Source organism: Podarcis raffonei, chromosome 3, assembly GCF_027172205.1.
Source record: "Podarcis raffonei isolate rPodRaf1 chromosome 3, rPodRaf1.pri, whole genome shotgun sequence".
In the NCBI taxonomy this organism is placed as follows: Eukaryota; Metazoa; Chordata; class Lepidosauria; order Squamata; family Lacertidae; genus Podarcis; species Podarcis raffonei.
The window spans coordinates 116,212,259-116,234,783 of NC_070604.1; the positions used below are offsets into that span (position 1 = coordinate 116,212,259).

The 22,525-nt window shown below is 45.7% G+C and overlaps 1 protein-coding gene across 1 annotated transcript in view; it reads left to right on the plus strand.

The window, feature by feature from the left end:
- The first annotated feature begins 13,356 nt into the window (after positions 1–13,356).
- Positions 13,357–22,525, plus strand: part of REL (REL proto-oncogene, NF-kB subunit) — a 51,276-nt gene continuing 42,107 nt past the window's right edge. The window contains exon 1 of the mRNA XM_053383700.1: positions 13,357–13,592. Within this exon, the coding sequence (XP_053239675.1) occupies positions 13,586–13,592 (7 nt within the window). The 5' untranslated portion in view covers positions 13,357–13,585. The remainder of the gene's footprint in view (positions 13,593–22,525) is intronic.

The following is a 22,525-nucleotide window of genomic DNA, read 5'->3' on the forward strand; positions in this document are numbered from 1 at the left end:
GGCTCGCATTTTCCCAGCAGTAGTTGTGTACTGAATCTGATTTATTGCTGGAAGAATAAAAACTGAACTTTGTGGCTGCAGTTTGAGAGCAAGGTGGGGCTTGAAATATGTGCTGGTTTATTTACCCACTCACCCTGCAGCTCCATGGAAATCAATCACTCCTTTTGTATTGAGGATAGTATTATGGGATTGCTTTACTGCAGAGGCAGAGAAACTGGTGGGGGAGAGGGCGGGGAATCAATTTGCAGTTGCATTCTGTTCTCCCAGTGGCCACCCATATGAAGCCTGGAAGCACAGCCTACGTAAGTGCAAAAGCAGCTGTCTCCACCTGTGATTCTCAGCAAATTCAGAGGCATTTGCCCCTTCCAACATTACAATTCCCAGCACCTTTAATAAGCTGGGTGCATGGTTTTCCCAGTAGTGATGACAGGAAGTGAGAGCTGGACCATAAAGCAGGCTGATCGCCAAAGAATTGATGCTTTTGAATTATGGTGCTGGAGGAGACTCTTGAGAGTCCCATGGACTGCAAGAAGATCAAACACATCCATTCTTAAGGAAATCAGCCCTGAGTGCTTACTGGAAGGACAGATCCTGAAGCTGAGGCTCCAATACTTTGGCCACCTCATGAGAAGAGAAGACTCCCTGGAAAAGACCCTGATGTTGGGAAAGATGGAGGGCACAAGGAGAAGGGGACGACAGAGGACGAGATGGTTGGACAGTGTTCTGGAAGCTACCAACATGAGTTTGACCAAACTGCGGGAGGCAGTGGAAGACAGGAGTGCCTGGCGTGCTCTGGTCCATGGGGTCATGAAGAGTCGGACACGACTAAATGACTAAACAACAACAACAACAAGCATGTGTGTATTTAAATCTATGGTGTTTCCTTTCACCATCCTCATCCCACCGCCACCCCTGCCCAAATCACAGCTCGTAACTAAAAACATTTCTCCAGCCCTTCCTCATGCAAGAGTCTTCCTCAAGTGGATTGGCAACCTATCTCTCTCATTTGGAAAGCAAAACTGGTGAAAAGCTATGAAAAGAATTGCAAACCTTTAAAAAAACCATTTCAGGTATTCATTAACTAGGATGGCCATGTGCCCTGCTTTACAGGCCTGCCTGGTCCAAGTTTGGATTCACTCCAGAAAAGCAGAGCAGATGAGACCTTGAAGTAGCCAATTAGCTCCTGGGCAGCGATTAGCTCCTGATTACAGCCTTCCCCATTATGGTGAAATGTAGGGAAGCTTTTAATGTTTGACAGACCATTGTATTTTAATATTTTGTTGGAAGCCGCCCAGAGTGGCTGGGGAAACCCAGCCAGATCGGCAGGGTATAAATAATAAATTGTTGTTGTTGTTGTTGTTGTTATGTATTACATGCAGGTCCCACTTTATGCTTGGTCCCATTGCTCGGTCCCTGCTCCTGCCAACCCAGCAGTTTGAAAGCACGTCAAAGTGCAAGTAGATATATAAGTACTGCTCCGGCAGGAAGGTAAACGACCCAGGAATGCTCAGCCACTTGCATCTGGCAAAGAGGACTTGAGCCCATGAAAGTTTGTGCTATATTTGCTAGTCTTTAAGTACGCAGGTGGCACTGTGGTCTAAACCACAGAGCCTAGGGTTCGCTGATCAGAAGGTCGGCGGTTCGAATCCCTGCGACAGGGTGAGCTCCCATTGCTCGGTCCCAGCTCCTGCCAACCTAGCAGTTCGAAAGCACGTCAAAGTGCAAGTAGATAAATAGGTACCGCTCTGGCGGGAAGGTAAACGGCATTTCCGTGCGCTGCTCTGGTTCGCCAGAAGCGGCTTAGTCATGCTGGCCACATGACCCAGAAGCTGTACGCTGGCTCCCTTGGCCAATAAAGCGAGATGAGCACCGCAACCCCAGAGTCGGTCACGACTGGACCTAATGGTCAGGGGTTCCTTTACCTTTACCTTTTACCCGCTTTATGAATGTTTGCTATGTAAAAATCCCCTTATCCTCCATTTTAATTTCCCACAATGCCCCAGCACAATGCTATGCCAGGGGCATTGTGGGAAATTATAATGGATACCCACCTATGCTGCTGGTGCCGGTGGTGGGCCCCACCCTGTCAATGGGGCTCTGTCAGTTGCCCTGGGATGAAGGTGCTAGGTCAAGTTTAGGGCTAGTGTTTGTTGTCCCTCACGGCAGAAATACCACGGCCATCACAGAGCCTCTCTTTCCGACTCCCTTTCATGCCCCTTGCCTCTTTGCTTTTTGAGGTTGCTTGCGATGTAAGCCTCTTGAAGTGAGGCTGAACACATCCACCCACCTGCCCACATCAAAGCTAGTACAGCAACAGTGATCTTTTGGCAATGTGGGGGTGGACAGTCTACATGACATGAAACGTCATCGACAGAAATCTGAAAATGTCAAAGGATGGCCACGGTTAAGATTTCTGTCCCGATGGCACCCGCCAGTCAGACTGGGAAGGGACATTTCTCTCACAGCTGCTGTTTTATTTATTTTTGTCATCGCAATCAGATGTGTGTGTGTGTGTGCGCGCTGTCATCTCTCAAGGCAGCAAGCAACGATAAGGTAAATGCAATAAAACACCAACTATAAAGTGGAAAAAATGGGTATCTTCCAGGAATAAAAACAGCAGGCCCTGCCTCGTTTCCCCTTGTGAAAGTGGACCCACAGAGAAACAGGGCTTTGTAACCATCTTGGTCGTTGCCTGCCTGCTCCTCCAGTCAGCAAGTGTGTGTCATCGGTCCAACACACAGCAACAAGGGCAGGAGGAGACAGGCATCACCTCCTATTTGCCAAATTATCCTATTTGTATAACTGAAGGAATGTCTCCACCTCCGTCATTCTGCTCGGACACTGAGGTCCAGCGCCGAGGGCCTTCTGGCGGTTCCCTCATTGCGAGAAGTGAGATTACAGGGAAACAGGCAGAGGGCCTTCTCAGTGGTGGCACCTGCCCTGTGGAACACCCTCCCTTCAGATGTGAAGGAAATAAGCAGCTATCTTATCTTTAAAAGACACCTGAAGGCAGTCCTGTTTAGGGAAGTTTTTAATATTTAATGCTGTACTGTTTTTAACACTCGACTGGAAGCCCTCCAGAATGGCTGGGGAAACTCAGCCAGATGGGCGGGGTATAAATAATATATTATTATTATTATTATTATTATTATTATTATTATTATTATTATTATTATTACAGACTGCGGTGGAGACGGCATGTAGTGAGGGGCTGCTGAGGATGAGACAGCTCCGGCCTCCAAGTAGCATGCCTCAGCTATCACTGTTACCGCAGTAACAGCAGCAGTGCATTCCTGTAGATCCTGACACCTGAGGCAGTCCCCTCACCTTACCTCATGGGTGTGCCGGCCCTGACTAGGGTAAAGCATGTGTATAAATGCATATACTAGTGAAAAATATGCATTATATTGGTGGACGTGTCCCACGATTAAGGCGTTCTGGGAAATGATATATAATGAATTGAAAAAGGTATTTAAATATACCTTCTTGAAGAAACCAGAGGCCTTTCTCTTGGGCATGGTCGGCCAAGTGGTGCCAAAGAAGGACAGAACTTTTTTCATGTATGCTACAACAGCAGCAAGAATACTCATCGCAAAGTATTGGAAGACGCAAGATCTACCCACTCTGGAAGAATGGCAGATGAAACTGATTGACTGTATGGGACTGGCAGAATTGACGAGCAGAATCCGTGACCAGGGAGAAGAGTCGGCTGAAGAAGATTGGAAAAAATTCAAGGACTATTTACAGAAATATTGTAAAATTTAAGAAAGTTAGATGGTGCTGGATTGAAATTGAGAGGTTTCTAGCTGTAATGATATATAAGAACATAGATGGGGGGGGAAAGGGTTTGAAAAATAAGTTAATGTTACAAGCTGTAATGCTTTAAATGAAGGATTTGCTGAACAAATAACCTTTATTGGGATACAAGAAGGAGAAGTATGAGGAGGTCTGAGAAATTTGTTATTTAAAAGTATGGTTTATGAATTTTATGCTTTTGTTTAATGTTTCTGTTTGTTCTGTTTTTGTTTGTTTGTTTAAAAAATTGGAAAATTTAATAAATATTCTTTAAAAAAAAAAGCATTATATACGAGGGGGAAGTTGCTTGACAAGAATTGGTATACAGTGGTATACAGGATCTGTTCCGGAGGTCCGGCCGCATCCAGGGGAATTTGCAAGTGGAGGACCGCTTCTGCACATGTGTGCGGTGCGTAGAGCGCTTCTGCACATGAGCGCTCGGCGAAACCCGGAAAAATACTTCCAGGTTTGCTGCATTCGCATCCCGAAGTTTACGTATCCAGAGGGAGGTACGACTGTATTAGACAATATTACATACAAAAATGTGTATATCAGGAGGTATCATCCCTAAAGCTGATGGATTTTCATGAGGATTTTTATTTATTTATCGCAAACTGATGTGGAAACGTGGAGAAATGAACTGAAGTGGAAAAACGGGAATTCAATATGGGGATGCCACTCTCTGCAGTAACCTCGACTTTCTTAACTGTTATGTACTAAGCTTGGATCCTAGAACAATAGACAGGTAGGATCGTAGAATGCAACAACTGATTGGCCTGCAGGAAAAGACCAATCAGGCTCCAGGAGGGAAGCAGAATCAGCCAATCAGACGGGACTCATTGTGTAAATAATGTACAGTGGTACCTCTGGTTGTGAACGGGATCCATTCCAGAGGCCCGGTCACAACATGAAAAGAGTGCAACCTGAAGTGCCATATCTGCGCAGGTGATAGAAAGGTCTTCCTATTTGCCTTAAGGTGCAGCAAGGTACTCTGTATGAACTGCTCGTGTATTATAGCCTGGAGATTATTGTATATATTTGTATATATATAACTCACAATAAATATACTGCACTCCACTGAAGAACCTGGAACTCTGAGCATTTCTGCTAAAGCACAGCCGGGAATTTGCAAAAAGGTTTCCCTTATAATGGGGTAACCCATAGCTTACTGGGAGAACACATGTTCGCCTTCCGACCTGAGGGGCTCATCTTCCAGCATCATAACTTTTATATGCCTGTTGTCTTTGTCCATGGAGTTTTCTTGGCAGGATACTGGAGTGGCTTGCCGGTTCCTGCTCCAGGTGGATCACGTTTGGTCAAAACTCTCCACTATGACCTGTCCATCTTGGGTGGTCCTGCACGGCATAGCTCATAGCTTCTCTGAGTTATTCAAGCCCCTTTGCCACGGCAAGGCAGTGATCCATGAAGGGGACATGTTTCTTCTTCTTCTTCTTCTAATAATAATAATAATAATAATAATAATAATAATAATAATTTATTATTTATACCCCGCCCATCTGGCTGGGCTTCCCCAGCCACTCTGGGCGGCTTCCAACAAAATATTAAAATACCGTAATACATCAAACATTAAAAACTTCTCTAAACAGGTCTGCCTTCAGGTGTCTTCTAAAAGTCTGGTAGTTGTTGTTCTCTTTGACATCTGGTAAGAGGGCGTTCTACAGGGAGGGCGCCACTACCGAGAAGGCCCTCTGCCCGGTTCCCTGTAACTTGGCTTCTCACAGTGAGGGAACTGCCAGAAGGCCCTCGGCACTGGACCTAAGTGTCCTGGTAGAAGAATGGGGGTGGAGACGCTCCTTCAGGTATACAGGACCAAGGCCGTTTGGGCTTTAAAGGTCAGCACCAACACTTTTAATTGTACTCGGAAACATACTGGGAGCCAATGCAGGTCTTTCAAGACCGGTGTTATGTGGTCTCGGCAGCCGCTCCCAGTCACCAGTTTAGCTGCCGCATTCTGGATTAGTTGTAGCTTCCGGGTCACCTAGCCCCATATAGAGCGCATTGCAGTAGTCCAAGCGGGAGATAACCAGAGCATGTACCACTCTGGTGAGACAGTCTGCAGGCAGGTAGGGTCTCAGCCTGCGTACCAGGTGGAGCTGATAAACAGCTGCCCTGAACACAGATTTGACCTGTGCCTCCATGGACAGCTGCGAGTCCAAAATGACTCCCAGGCTGCACACCTGGTCCTTCAGGGGCACAGATACCCCATTTAGGACCAGGGAGTCCTCCACACCAGCCCGCCTCCTGTCCCCCAAAAACAGTACTTCTGTCTTGTCAGGATTCAACCTCAATCTGTTAGCCGCCATCCATCCTATCCTATCCAGTTAAAAGGCTCTTAGGCAGCAAAGCTGGCCTGGGAAAGATCTCTGTACATAAGACATTGGAGAGTCACTGTCATGCAGTAGAGGGCAGATGACGAAATAGCCTGCTATAAGACTGCTTTCTCTGTTTCTAGGTAACACTTAGCCATGTTTTGAGCTATAAACTCACGGGTTGATCTCGTTCAAGGCTCTGCTGCTTTTGGGCTATGAGGAACAAGGAACCTGATTGGGACTCTCCCATTTTCTCAAACTTGTTTGCTGTTATAAATATCCCTCTGCTCATCACTTCCTGTGCTTCGTGTGCATTAATAACGGGTTGTTTCCCCATCATTTCTGTTGGGTGTCCTTATGAGAGATCGTATCATATATGACATGGACATGTATTGACATGCCAAGCTTCTGTTCAAGGCCAGTCTGCACATGTTTAGGAAAAATAATCAGGTACACTGTTCCCAGGACTTAAAACCAAACACACAGACACACACACACACTTGAGTGATTTCAATGTTTTTCAATAATACTGCTTTTATATAAGTTACTTGCCTCAGAATCTTGGAGTGCACTGGCCTGCATCAGTCAAGTCTGGGGGAAAGCTATTGGTCACATGATTGCAGAAGATGGGTGGAATTTGATATGGTCCAAGTCTCCCCTCAGGAGTGCTTCCTCTAGGAACAGAGGAATAGCTTTGAAGTTAATATACAGGCAGTATTACACCCTTGCCAAATGGCATCGGTATAACAGTGGTGCCAAGGTTGCAAGGGATGGGAAGGGTACTATCTATCACTTGTGGTGGCACTGCCTGATTATGCCTGACTTCTGGGTCAAGATTACCAAAGAAATTTCCTCTATTGACCAGCAAATTATCCCTCCTGATCCAGGTTCAGCCTTGCTTTCGTCCTTTTTGGAAAATACGCAAAACACTTTGTACGAAGATTGGATGATGCTATTGGTAACAGGAGCCAGGCTGGAAGTTGTGCATCACTGGGAGCTATCAGACTTCCTTCCTTCCTTCCTTCCTTCCTTCCTTCCTTCCTTCCTTCCTTCCTTCTTCTTATTTTACTTCAGGATTATTACCAGCTACATTTTCACCTCAGAGAGGATAAGGCACATGAGATGCTCTCAGCCTTATCTCCCCTCATCAAGCAGCTCCTCCTTATTGCCAATATTCTCAATACTGCCAAACAGCAGTAAAGGTAAAGGGGCCCCTGACCATTAGGTCCAGTCGTGGGCGACTCTGGGGTTGCGGCGCTCACCTCGCTTTGTTGGCCAAGGGAGCCGGCGTACAGCTTCCGGGTCATGTGGCCAGCATGACTAAGCGCTTCTGGCGAACCAGAGCAGCGCCCGGAAACACCGTTTACCTTCCTGCCAGAGCCGTACCTATTTATCTACTTGCACTTTGACATGCTTTCGAACTGCTAGGTTGGCAGGAGCAGGGACCGAGCAACGGGAGCTCACCCCGTCGCAGGGATTCAAACCACCGACCTTCTGATCAGCAAGTCCTAGGCTCTGTGGTTTAACCCACAGCGCCACCTGCATTCCAGTACTGAGGAATACTAAGAATATGCTAAGAGTAGTGCTAGTGAATTGATGGTTAGTAATTGGAAGAGGGGTCATTTGCCTCCTAACACCAGCGGTGCCCATTTCTTACAATGTCTGATTTGGCCACAGCCTCCTTGGTTTCATCCTGTTTGGATTACAGTGGTACCTTGGTTTAAGTACTTAATTCGTTCTGGTGGTCCATTCTTAAACTGAAACTGTTCTCATCCTGAAGCAAAGTTCTTAACCTGAGGTACTATTTCTGGGTTAGCGGAGTCTGTAACCTGAAGCGTATGTAACCTGAAGCGTATGTAACCCAAGGTACCACTGTATTGTAAAGCGCTCCATGTAATGTGTTTTGTATGCTGTTCTCACCATTATATTATGTTCTGCATTTTGCAGCATTCTGCTTCTAGTGTTATGAGAGAGAGAGAGGAAAAAACTTCTCTCCATCCACTTTCTCCATGCAATGCATACAAACAAATGCCTGTTTGCATGTTCACAACAGACCTCAAGTTTCCAGAAGTACTAAACTGATCGGAGGGAGCAACAACACATAAAATCATTGCATATCATCTCCCCACAAATGTGGACAGGAAACATCAAGACAGATTTGGGAGGTACAAAATTTTAAGTGCTTATGTGTGGGCAAAGAAACACAAACATGCACACAGGAACACACACTCAACACCTTCTTGTGGGCACAGCCTTTGAGAGAAGCTACGGCAGTTAAATTGGCCTTGTGTATATTTTGGCAAGCCTCTACCTTTTCAGTTCCTCATCTGTAAACTGGGAACACTAAGTGATGGTAGCTGATAAGAGGCAGAGCTATAAATGTGGAATTCCCGGACTGAATCTGGCATTTGTAGGTGGTTTCTGGAAAACAATTATCTCTTAGCTTCAGCTCTCGATTTACGGTATGAGGACAATTAGACTGATCTGACTTGCAGGGTTGTTATAAGAATTAAATGAAGACAAGGCTCTGAAATCTCTAAAAGCTTCGTCCTCATTGTTTATAAAGTTTATAAAGCATATTTGAAAACCAGTCATCAAAAGTCCCAGTAATTTAATTTATATTATATTACATTGTTATGTTTTATGTTGTTATGTTATGTTGTTGTTATGTTATGTTATGTTATGTTATGTTATGTTATGTTATGTTATGTTTTATGTTATGTTATGTTATGTTATGTTATGTTATGTTATGTTGTTGTTTAGTTGTTTAGTCGTGTCCGACTCTTCGTGACCCCCTGGACCAGAGCACGCCAGGCACTCCTGTCTTCCACTGCCTCCCACAGTTTGGTCAAACTCATGTTTGTAGCTTCGAGAACACTGTCCAACCATCTCGTCCTCTGTCGTCACCTTCTCCTTGTGCCCTCAATCTTTCCCAACATCAGGGTCTTTTCCAGGGAGTCTTCTCTTCTCATGAGGTGGGCAAAGTATTGGAGTCTCAGTTACAGGATCTGTCCTTCCAGTGAGCACTCAGGGCTGATTTCCTTCAGAATGGATGGGTTTGATCTTCTTGCAGTCCATGGGACCGAACTGCGGGAGGCAGTGGAAGACAGGAGTGCCTGGCGTGCTCTGGTCCATGGGGTGATGAAGAGTTGGACACGACTAAACAACTAAACAACAACAACGACAATAGCAGCTTAAAATGTGAGGTTATTTCCCCCTGCTGCATTTCAAGACGGTGCAGGGATGTCTCCAGCCAATGCACATAAACTTCCTTGTTTCTCCACCCACGCAATCGCCCACCAACCCCATGAAGCTGTGTTCTGCACATGTGCGACAGCTGCAAGGGGGCATGTTCGCAGTACCACTTGGATTGAAGCTTGTTTGAGAAGAAAAACACACATATCAAAGAGCAGTATTTGTCAAGAAACGACAATACGATACGATAATCTTTATTGTCATTGTCCCATACAGAACAACGAAATTGAAAAAATCTACATCAGACATTCAAAAACCAACAGGCCTGCTATTCCAGCTGTCCCAGCCTGGTTAACCCCCTAAAAACTCTGATACCCCATAATTAAATACAATATACTCCCATAGAGACTACCTTACACTGCGTTTAAAACCAAAATTGCATTTGGATAGAAACTGTTTCTCAGGCGGCTAGTCCTAGTCTTTATAACACTGTACCTTCTTCCAGAAGGCAGGAGCTGAAAGAGATCATTTCCAAGGTGCGCACTATCCTGCGCGATCTCTGCAGCTTTCTTATGGCACCTGGAAGCATAGATTTGATCCAAGGTGGGAAGAGGGCACCCAATTATTCTCTCCGCAGTCTTTACAACCCTCGACCGCATTGTTTTTTCCCTAACCGTGCAGCTCTCAAACCACACACACAGACCATAGACCATATGAATTGTGGCTAATGTTGTGCGGATGTGCCTTCGAAAACTACCAGTGTGAACATAATCAATCCCATGATGGAAGCCAAGAGGACCACTGTGACATGGGCTTCTTTGGCAATGCATCTTGTGCAATGCCAAATCTTTTCTCACTCTTAAATTTCAGCTGCACATCTCTAAAGAGCAAAGCCACAGGCTGTGGTTTCTTGTTATTTGCTGGATTAAAACAAGCAAAAAAAAAAAAAAGGTGTGTGTGTGCGATAATGTCATCCCAAGAAGGGACTTGCATGTCCATCTTCTAACTATTATCTCACTGAGTCACCTTTGACAGCTTCTTCTTCTTCTTCTTTTAAAAAAGGTCACTTTCACACTTCAAAGAACTGAGGGTTTTGAGGCAAAGTGAGAGCTAGAGGCTGCTAGCTCTTTCATTGGCTCCCTGCTCCTGGGCCTTTTAACAGCATCTTGATCCTCAGACAATAGCAGGCGATGTTGCATCACCTCCAGATTTCTGCAGATCAAGTTGCAATTCTCAAAGGCATATAAGCACGATGCCAGGATTAGTTTCTTGCCAGGATCAGTCTCTCTCTCTCCCCGCCCCCCAGTTGCTAGCTGTCTCAAGATAATAATAATTCAGTCATGGATTAACCAGGAGCAAGCTTCCACTCCCCACAATGTCTGCAGAGGTCATCCACCAGGGCGACTGGGGTGACTCAGTTACATAGCCAGGCTCGGACCCAGATTGGAATTGTTATAAGAAAAATACTGCTCCTTTTCCCTATATGGGTACCCAAGAGCCCATATAGAGTCCTTTTCTAGGTTCTCTATCGGTAGGAGAAAATAACAGAGACCAACCAGAGAATATTGAGAAGCAAAGCAGCTAGTAAGCCTGATTTTTATTAACTGTTGCAACAGGGTGCTCCCCTCACACTCAGGAGAGACGAGGTGGACCCAAAGTCATGCGTGCAAGCCCTTATATAGACATTTTAAATTGCCCGTCCTAGAGTCCAAGACCACCCCCAGAAACATCATACATACATCACAGAAGGGGTGTAGCCAAAGACCATCACCCCAGATTCATCATATCTACAACACAGAAAAGGCAGTCTACAACAGAAATCTGAGTGCATTGCTTATCTCTTGTCTGGCAAGTTACCCGATTGCATTATCTGGGTTTTGACCACTCTTTTGTTATTATAACTACTTAATTCCGGAATCTAGGTCACAGGTCACAGGCTCACACCCTGTTCATATCTTGAATGTGCCCTTAAGACAGGATTTGTGAGGAAAGAGACAATGCGGAGGTTTCCCACTTTGACCTTGCAGAGAAATATTGGAGGTCAATTTGTTCTGTGGGGTTTCAGACATGTGGTTTATATATACAGGTATGAAAAAAAAATTATATATGACCTTAAAATTCTTATAACAGAATGAATGTAAATAATCTGTGTCTTCCTAGAATGCCTGCAGCTGCCCCACCATGGTCCTTTCCACCACCTTCCTTTAAAATGGAGGTAAGGTAAGGTAAGGTAAAGGTAAAGGACCCCTGGACGGTTAAGTCCACTCAAAGGTCACTATGGGGTTGTGGCACTCATCTTGCTTTCAGGCCGAGGGAGCTGCCGTTTGTCCACAGAGAGCTTTCTGGCTCATGTGGCCAGCATGACTAAACCGCTTCTGGCGCAACAGAAAGCAGAGTGCATGGAAACGCTGTTTACCTTCCCGCTGCAGTGGTACCTATTTATCTACTCGAGCTGGCATGCTTTTGAACTGCTAGGTTGGCAGGAGCTGGGACCGAGCAACAGGAGCTCACCCCGTCCCAGGGATTCGAACCGCCAACCTTCTGATCGGCAAGCCCAAGAGGCTGAGTGGTTTAGACAACAGCACCACTTGCATCCCACCAAATGGAGGTATTGGCAACTGGCTGTTGCATTCTAAAGGGTCCAGAACCAACCAGTTGGCTCCCTGTCTGCAAGATTTGATAAGCCGGGAGGGACGGGGGGCGATGCATTGCCACCTCGTCCACATCCTCTAATTGCATGGGATGAAACGTATCCCGCAAACAACCGTGGTAACTACGCTGGGTTACCTCCAACTGGAGCTGCAACAAGTGTGGAGGCAAGATCACTCCAAATGTCTCCCTCCACACTGGGAATCAGTAACCTCCCAGCCGTCCAAAATAACTCTGCCGTCCAGCTGCTGAAGGATGCAATGCAAGCTGCAAAATGTACTCTCCTGCTGCTGTTGCATTTTATTGGTGCTACTATTTTAATTTGTATTTTTAATCATTTGAATGTGTCAAATGCAATATGTGAACTGCCCTGGGAGGAGAAATTCTGGAGGGTGGGATAAATGAATATAAATCCTCAGTCAGTTTTATTGCACATAGCAAAAGGCTGCTGCAATGTACACAGAATCATTCAACAATTAAAAGAAAATATACTGGATGGATACAAAAAACTTAAAACATTTATAAAAGCTACAAAAGTACCTTAATATACAAGTTAAGACATTAAACAATAAATTTTACAAGCTGAAATTATCACATGGCCACTAATATATTAAAAAAATAATGTTAATTAATACAATGTACAATTATATTCGGAGTTTGGTGATAAGTATATAGCTTGATGTAGATAGGGTCAAATAAATTCATCTCCTTTACAGTTGGTGAACAATAAATGAATAAAAACACAATTAAATAAAATAGCCACCCTTTCCTTTTTCCTGGCTCAACTGTCCCCCACATAAGCAGAAATGGATTTCTGTCCCCACTAGGTGAAAAAAAAGGGTTGCTTTTGGCAGAATATTTGGACTACCGTATTTTTTGCACCATAACACTCACTTTTTTCCTCCTAAAAAGTAAGGGGAAATGTCTGTGCGTGTTATGGAGGGAATGCCTACGGGTGGCATGCCTACGGATTTTCCTCCTCTAAAAACTACGTGCGTGTTATGGTCGAGTGCGTGTTATAGAGCGAAAAATACGGTATATGATATGTATTTGTATAATTTGGAATACTTAATGTGATTTGATTGGATTGTTAAAATGGAAAATTTAATAAAAATTATTTAAAAAGAAAAAGAAAAAAAAGGCTTGCTCTCATTTTAAGCATTCATGATGACACCAGAGTTTTAGCATATTTGCTTAAAAGCTGATGGGGGGGGAGGATCACAAAGGGGGGGCTCCCCTAACTTGACATTCAGAAAAGAAAGGTTATGGGCTGGGCTGTGGGGCTCTGACCTCACCGGCCCGCAAAGTGAGAAGACAGCAAGGAGGTGTTGAGGTTTCTGGGCTGTCTAAAGCGCTTTTTGGAGAAGGAGGCGGGCAAGTACGTCACCTCGGGGCCAGCCTCCCAAAATGCTCGTCATCACTCGGGGGAAATTCCCAGCCCTGCGCGGGGTGGGTAGGGGGGTGGAGGGATAGTAGTAGCAGCTGGAGTCCGGCGAGAGCAGCCCAGACCAGAAACAGAAAGATCGGGAGGCACAAGCTGCAGCCTGCGAGACGGACAGCTTTGCAAAAAGCAATCCCCGGTCGGGCAGAGAACGCCAGCGGGAGGGAGCAGCGCCATGGCTGGTAAGTGATCTGAAGGAAATCAACCCTGAGTGCTCACTGGAAGTGATCTTTTTGGCGCATCTCCGCGGGGCAGGAGCCCAAATTTTGCGCGCAGAATGTCCCGGCTGGGAAAGACCTCTCTCTTTCTCTCTTTCTCTCTTTCTCTCTCTCTCTCTGCCAGAGACCTGAGCTGGAGTAATAATGAAAATAAATTCTAAGAAGGTGGTATGACTCAGACCTTTTTTTTTTTTTTTGGCATGTTAGCAGACATACGCGCAAACACACTTTCCCCACCTCAGTCTGAGACAGAGAAAGAAGCAAAGCTCTTTGGAGGGCGATAAGCAGTCTGTGAGATGCAGCGGTTCATGTTGCCACATCACAGAACTGCACAGCTGGAAGGGACCGCAAGGCTCACCTAGTCCAAGCTCCTGCCATGCAGGTATCTTTGGCCCAAGGGTGGAACTCGAACCCAGGACCCTGAGGTTAGGAGTCTCCTACTCTACTGGCTGAGGTGTTTGGCTTGCTCTGTGGAAGAACACAAGAGCCAGAGGCAAAGCAGGGGGCTGATAATAATAATAATAATTCACCTGTAGATTTCAGGGTGGTTCATAGCGTTAAGCACCTGTAGCTTCTCAAGTTCTGGAGATGAAGTGGTTGGAGATGAAATTTGGCTTGTGGCCTCTTGTCACAGCCTTAAAAATGGTGCCACCGTCTGTTGTGGCTGTTTGCTGTGGCGGCTGGGCTCTACCTCAAAAGTCAAGACAGTATGTCTCTGAATACCAGTAGCTGAGAACTGCAAGTGCTGTCGGCCCCTAGAGTATTCTTTCAGGCTTTCCACAGGCATCTGACTGGCAACTGTGAGAAGAACAGGATGCTGAATGGACCAGTGGCCTGATCCAGGAGGCTGTTGTGAAGGTTTTCCTTAAGGCAGGGATGTGTCAACTCCAGCCCTCCAGGCTCCTTGCTGTTGCAGCATTTAGGCAATGCTTTAGATACCTGGAAGTGGTTTGCATGCATTATCTCCGTAATCCTTACCTGTAAGGCGGGTCAGACTCAGCACATCACAGCCTCATTGCAGTTAAGGGGTTTGTGCGGACAGGCCACCTCCTGAACTGAAGCAGGGATTTTAAGTGTAGAATAAGCTCTTTTTGCCGCTGTGCTGTAACAACCAGCTCTGAGACGTGTGTGGCCACCAGCTCCCTCAAGTCCAACCCCCACTGAATGACAACTATAACAATGAAAAACTATAACAATGAAAAGGTAAAGGGACCCCTGACCATTAGGTCCAGTCGTGACCGACTCTGGGGTTGCGGCGTTCATCTCGCTTTACTGGCCGAGGGAGCCGGCGTACAGTTTCCGGGTCATGTGGCCAGCAGGACTAAGCCGCTTCTGGCGAACCAGAGCAGCGCACAGAAACGCCGTTTACCTTCCCGCCGGAGCGGTACCTATTTATCTACTTGCACTTTGACGTGCTTTCGAACTGCTAGGTTGGCAGGAGCAGGGACCGAGCAACGGGAGCTCACCCCGTTGCGGGGATTCGAGCTGCCGACCTTCTGATCGGCAAGTCCTAGGCTCTGTGGTTTAACCCACAGCGCCACCCGCGTCCCTAACAATGAATTAATGGGGCATAAATTATTTTAAAAGAGATGGACGCTGATAAGCCCCGTGAGAGATGCTTTGCTGGTAGTTTTGTTGCTGTTGCTTTTGCTGCTTGTCAATTCGTACAACAAATGTTCTTTAGAACCTTGTCCATGTGCAACAGCAAGCCTTTGGAGCATGTTGTATCCCACCCACTTTAAAATATATTTTCTCCCTCCTATGTTGAGATAGTCTCCCCAGGCAGTGCTGGCATTCTGTGGTTACTGCCTGACTTCAGCTATTGCTGTGCTAAATCTCTTCTTCCCATCACTTGGCTTTTACTTAATGACATATATTTACATACCACAGAGAGAAAAGGGATCAACTAGGATTTCCCCTCACTGTGGTGTGTGGAGAGGCACATTTACTTACATTGAATTGCCACTAACTTCAAGGGAATTTACTTCCGTATATACATACTTGGAAAGGCAGCCTTTACGTGTCCGTGTGGTTGATTTAAAAAAACCAACAACACAGTTTGAAATAATTCAATCCAAGCCGCAACTTTACCCACGTAATGTTTTCATTACTAATTTTTATTATTTTGAATGCAAAAGAGAAAATATGAAGAGAGCGACATTAGAAAATATAAAGCCATAATTGGCTATGCAATCTCAGGTTCATAGCAGGATAAGGCAGTAATTGTCAAGCCAACAACAGATCAATCAGCACTGAAACCTTAATACTTCCTCATCTGCATTCCAAGTAAAGCTCTCCTCTTGACCTTCTGCCTAAATACCATTCTCAAGATTGAGGACATACATTTCCTAGAAACCAATCTGCAGTTCCCAGGAGCCATTTGGGAAAGTTGTGGACTTTAAATGTCTTATACTACATTGTAAGGACACCAAATGAAAAGTATCAATAAGCCAACAATTGATGAGCTGGGAGGGCTTCCCTTCTCTGTAACTGGCACAACAACAACAACAACAACAACAACTCATCTCAAGTCTTTGGGAATGAGGATACAAACAGCCTGCTTATGAACCTTTGGGAAAATATGCTTTCTGACTTTTAGAGAAATTCATGAAGTTATGAGGCATCACAGTTCACGTCACCAGACTCTGTCTGGGTAGGATTCACTCATTTGACTTGGTATTCATCACACAGACCAGATGTCTTGTGGCAAATGCTAGGTGATAATGATCAAGAGGGGGAAAAACCCCATAATTTTTAATTTAATTTTGCAAGAAATTTGTGCACATCTGATGCTCTGGAGTGCAGGAGATAAACGCTGTCTCTCCCTTCCTCCGGTTTTTAAATTATACATCTTTATTATATACCTTTAGGCACCAGGTGAAAGCGTTCCTCTTTGGCTGAGTGGCATCTGATGCCATTTTAAATGTGTTGGGGACAGGAGATTATTGGGTTTTCCTTGTTTTTGTTTTTATTATGTATTTAATTTTTTTTATTATTGTAGTTTTGTGTTGTGAACTGCAGGGCGGTATACAAATTTAGTAAATAAATAAACCCCGTGGATGGGCTTCCAGCTTGGATAGAAGCAAAACAACTTGATGACTGTCACCAATTCATGAAAACCAAGTCAGAAGATAACAGAGTGTCCTTTCTCTGCTAACGCTGTCCAGTCCAGTTGCCTTATGTGGGAGATTTGCCTCCTGCCAGTCCACTTGCCTGCTGTGAGAGAAATAAGGAAGGCAGTGGTTTAATGCAGGAGAGGATTAGGAGAGGGTGTCGTCCCCGCCAGCCTCACCCTGCCTGCCGCTTGATGCAACAGCTCTGAACCAAAAAAAGGTGAGGGAACCAGTGTCACAGAGGAAGAGGCGAAACACCTTGGAGGAAGTAACTGAGCCTCAAGAAGGAAGTAGCTGAATCTCAGAGCGGTGGAGGACGGCTGCTTTAACTTTATGGTTTTGTTTTGGTTATGCATCAGTGTATTATTCCCCCCGCCTTACAGGAAGGGTGTGGCTGTACTGTCAAGCCCTCCGGAATGACTGAGGTAAAAAGTGACTTCAGGATTTAGCTTGAAGCAAGGCTTTTGGTTTTTTGTGTCCCGTTCCCCCCCCCAAAAAAATCTGAGGCTCAGCCCTTGGTAGATGTGAGCAGAGGGCTTGGCCCCCGCCGTTGAGCAATCCCAGCCGTCTCTTCCACTTCTGGGAATATAAGAAAAGTTTAGCATTTAGGCGTCAGAGTGAATTACTTCCAAGTAGTTTTAAGCCCTGTCCAGGTTTCCTGGAGCTTCAGACCTTGAGAATCTAAGGGGAAGGAGTTTGGGAGATGATGGGTGATGCCCAGCAAATTAGGAAAGGAGCTTAGTGAAGGGTGGGTTGTTTTTTTTAATATTATTATTATCTGTTATTTCTTTCCAGTATTTATAGACTGCTTTTCACCATAGATGGTCACAAAGCAGTTTACAAAACAATCAACAAAACAATTTATCAGTCAAGTAATACGGTGTTTAAAACAAGCAAAAAACAAAACAAAGCAACAACACACAGGTAAAAACATAAGTTCCAGAAATATATTTAGCTATATTCATAAGGATGAAACCTAGTTGTAGAGGCATAAGATGGCAACTGGCGGGTCAGGGAGTTTAGCATAAGTCAATCCATTGTTGCTGCACTTATGAAGCCAATATCTTACCCACAGTATTAGCATCAATATGCCTCCGAATTCCAGTTCCTGGGGATGATAAACAGAAGGGTGTTGCTGCGCTTTATGTCCTGTTTGTGGGTGTTCCCATCTGGTTGGGGAAGAAAATAATAGAATTAATGGAAGGGACCCTGAGGATCATCTAGTCCAACCCCCCGCAATGCAGGAATATGTGGCTGTCCCATACAGGGATCGAACCTGCAACCTTGGCGCTAACAGCTCTGTGACCAACTGAGCTGTGATGGACTAGGTGGGCCTTTGGTTCAATCCAGCAGGGTGCTTCTTATGCTCTTATGCTTTTAAGCCAATCCTCAGTCTTAGCCCCTCATCCTGAGATTTTGCTCCATCCTTTAAAGGAGCCTGCAAGGTTAACATATGGTCTAACACCTGAGACCTGGGCACCCTACCTGAGCCATGGCGCCTCTCATTTTTCGATGATGAAAACTATTAAAAAGTGCTTTTGTCTTGCCTCTTCTATCCGTAAGATGCAGCAGGTTATCGCACACAGGCTCACAATGAGCAAAGCGCATTAAACGCATCGTGCAAATTGCAACACCAAAGGGCCATGCAGTCTTATATCCACAGCCTTCGTTAGCAGCATGTCAGCTGTTTGCTCTGAGAATTAGTGTTTGAATGAGTGTATTAATAGCACTGCTTCCTTCTTTCAAACAGGAATAAGGTTACTGCACTTCATAACTGTGTTTTGTTCTGTTTCTAAAGGGTTGTCCCCAGCTTCTGGAAAAAAACGACACTCCATATTCACCAGGCTTGTATCCACCCCTCTTTCTAAAGTTTGCTAGGAAAAACAAGGACAGTTTTCTGAAACAGAGATGCACTGCTTTTACCTCTTGGCATTAAAAAATATCTAGCCTTTCAGCCTAACCCTTGTCACAAACTACAATGCTAACTTCCTCACATGTTGTGGGTGGGGGTTAGAACTCAAGCCTGCTGTGCATCATCGCCATCACTCCGATGAGCAAAACGCCTCAAATTATGACAGGGCCAGGTTGTTAGTTGTGGTGGGAGTACTTTTAAATCGCCCTAACCTCTGGGTAGGAGGTGTGGAATTGCTCAGAGAGACACGTTGCCTCATATCTTGTGAGAGTTGTTGTAAGCATGCAAAGTTCTTTGCACATCAGATATACCGCATGCAAATGAATATCACATGCTGCACACGTTTTGGGGGCGGGAAGGAGATCCTCATTCCACTGTTATTTTCTTCACTGCACCATTTAGAAATTTCACACGGTAACACTAGACGTGCAGTTTAGGTTGCTGGCTGCCACCAAGTACCATTTATATATGGGAGTGGTTGAAATGTACAATAGAGGACTATTGCTTTCAAGGCACTTCTGTTCAGATTTGTGGTTGATGACGTTTTGCTAGGGTGCCTGTGCTAAACGCCACCATATATATATATATATATATATATATATATATATATATATATATATCGTGTCATACTGATTCATTGAGTAACTTGGGTCCCTTTGACTATGACTATGTGCATTAGGTAAAGGGTAAAGGGGACCCCTGACCATTAGGTCCAGTCGTGACCGACTCTGGAGTTGCGGCGCTCATCTTGCTTTATTGGCCAAGGGAGCCGGCGTACAGCTTCCGGGTCATGTGGCCAGCATGACTAAGCTGCTTCTGGTGAACCAGAGCGGCGCACGGAAACGCCGTTTACCTTCCCGCCAGAGCGGTACCTATTTATCTACTTGCACTTTGACGTGCTTTTGAACTGCTAGGTGGGCAGGAGCAGGGACCGAGCAACGGGAGCTCACCTCGTCGTGGGGATTCGAACCACCGACCTTCTGATCGACAAGTCCTAGGCTCTGTGGTTTAACCCACAGCGCCACCCGCGTCCCTTACTATGTGCAATATTTGCCCCCAATTATGTCTATTCTTCTTCTCTGCCAGCAATACAAAATCTCAGCCTCCAGCTGGGAGAGACTGGGCCCCTGGAGAGCTGCTTCTAGCCAGTGTAGACAATATTGGCCTAGAAGGATCACTGATCTCTCTGAGCTTCTTATGAGTTTCTTTTGATACCTCCACCTGGTTCTTTGGAACCTAGTTATCATCACTCAGTTCCGGGGATTCCTATGTACAACAGTTTCCCCAGAGACTCCAGGACTGATATGTAGATGTGACTACTAGAGAATAAACCACATTTCAACTACGCTCTGCTACATGGGGGGACGCAGGTGGCGCTGTGCTCACCAACAGATGCAATACGAAAGGAGGAATGGGAAGAGAAGAGCAAAGCAAGCCTTAGAGCAGTTGCACCATCTCTGCTCAGCAGGTGTTGCCAGGCTGGTCTCCCCTTTGGCATGATGGTCTTCCTAGGAGCTGGAGGGTGCAGCCTCTCAGCAGCCCTTGGTCTCCTGGCCAGAGGTGGAGGCCTGAGTATGCTTCCCATAATCTCTGCAGACAATCTCCAGAGCAACTAGCAGCTGGAGCAGAGGGTCCTTCATGGCAGGGAATAAGGGACTCAAGCTCCCTGCAGTTGCTCCTGCTGTGGCCAAAAAATGGAACCAGCCTGGACTCCATCATGTTTTGCCATCATGTCCTTCCTAGGAGGCAAAAGGGTGGTGACTCCATTAAATAAGATACTGTAAAATTGGGGGGGGGGGTTGGCCATTGGCCTCTTCCTTCTCTTTTCGGAAGTTCTCCCTTCTTGCCTGTCCTGCCTCCTAAGAAGGTAAGAAGGGATCAGGCCAAAGACCTTGTTCTTATGGTAGGCAACCAGACATGCACAAGAAGCCTGAGTGCAACACTGATCTCCCCACAGCTGGTATTTTGAGGCCTACTGCCTTCCAACAATCCTGTAGGACCTAAGTGTGGAGATACATTGACAGCAAGGCTAGCTTGCAACACTCCCCATTTTACACCTGCCACTCTCTGTTCAACCTAGAGCAGGGTTTCCCAAACCTGGGTCTTCAGCTGTTTTTGGACTACAGCTTCCACCATCCTGCTAGCTAGGAATAGAGGAACTCCAGGAGGCAGCCCAGTGGCAGACAGAGGTCAAAAAGCAGAGCTAGATCTTAAGAACCAAATCAGTTCAGCCTAGCATGTCCAGCCCCCAGCTTCCTCGACAGAAGGTTGGTTTAGCCAATCACAGCCAGAAGCTTTGTCGTCGCCACCACACCGTTAAACCCCTTGCTGCATTACAGGATAGATTGTAAATGACTCCACTCAAGTGTAAACATTGCTGCATCAGGGGCACTGCTGTCCCTTTTTGCATCTCTTCATTGTTCTGAGCACCACCACTCTCTCCATAGCATAGCTGTCAACCGTCCCTTATTTGGCGGGAAAGTCCCTTATGCCAGCGCTGTGTCCCGCTGCTGTCCCTTATTGATGATGTCCCTTAAATTTCCAGGTTTCAAAGGAATCAGCTCCTCTCCCTCCCTCCCTCCCTGCCAGCCAGGGAGGCTCCAACTGTGTTGCTTGGCTGTATTGCTCACCCAATAAGGAGTCTAAGAATGACTGGGGGGGTGGAGCTTGCATGCCTTGTGCCGATCAAATCGGCCGCGTTGCCTGGGGACTCGCCTTTGCTCAGCGCTTCCCAGCGGAGAGGTGACGGTGGTTTCCCTTGCTGCATCCCCTTTGCCATGTTGCTGCTCTGTGGGAACCACCGCTTGAGGCTTCATTTGGCTGCTGGCTGGGCTTTCTGCCTTTGACTCGGAGGGGCTCAGAAGCTGAACATACCTGTGGCTGAAAAATCCCTTATTTTGGCTGCTGATCCCTTATTTTCGAGGCTGCTGGTCCCTTATTTTCGAGGCTGTTGGTCCCTTATTTTCAAATCTGTAAGTTGACAGCTATGCTCCATAGCTGAGTGGTAGAACATCTGCTTTGCATACAGAAGGTCTCAGGTTCAATCCCCAGCATCTCCAGGTAGGACTGGGAGAAGCCCACCATCAGACATCCTGGAGAACTGCTGCCAGTCAGTGTAGACAATACTGAGCAATTCAGTTGACTAGATACCATGGGAGGCTGCCTTAAATGTTTAGACTGTTGTCTTTCTAGCTCAGTATTGTCTACTCAGCATCTCTCCAGGATCTCAGGCATCACCTTTCCCATCACCTTTGCGCCTGGTCCTTTGAGCTGGAAACGCCAGGGATCAAACCTGTGGCCTTCTGAGTACAGGTACATGAGCTCTGCCGCTGAGCTACAGCCTTTGCCGTACAAATTTGTTTGCCTGAAGCCGTTCATTGTTTCTGCTGATGTTTTGGTACTTTGAGCTGTTGCTTTGACCTTGTTTTTCCATTTCCTCATCATGGTCTGGAAAGCCAGTAACAGTTGGAGGTACAATTCAGTGCCTTAGGACATTTTTATTTTAGGAAGATTGACGTATTTATATAGGGTGGATACTAATTCCCCGCCCCCCTTAAACCTCTTCCCAAATATCCAATCCAATCCAAATCTTTATTACGGTCATAGACCAGCATAGTTCACAAATATCCACACATTAAATAAGTATCTCAGTTTAAGCACCTTACAATAAAACCTCTAAAAAACAAAAAATGCTAATGAACACATTTTGGGGAAAATGTCACATTTATTTATTCAAAGGTTGATTTTTGCATGTAGAAACTTTAGCATCAAAATTTGTATCTTCAAGCAACTTTGGTTGAGAATCTGTGCCTCAGAGGACTTGCATAAAGGTTGATTGCATAAAGGTTCATTTCAGTATTCCTGGCACTAAT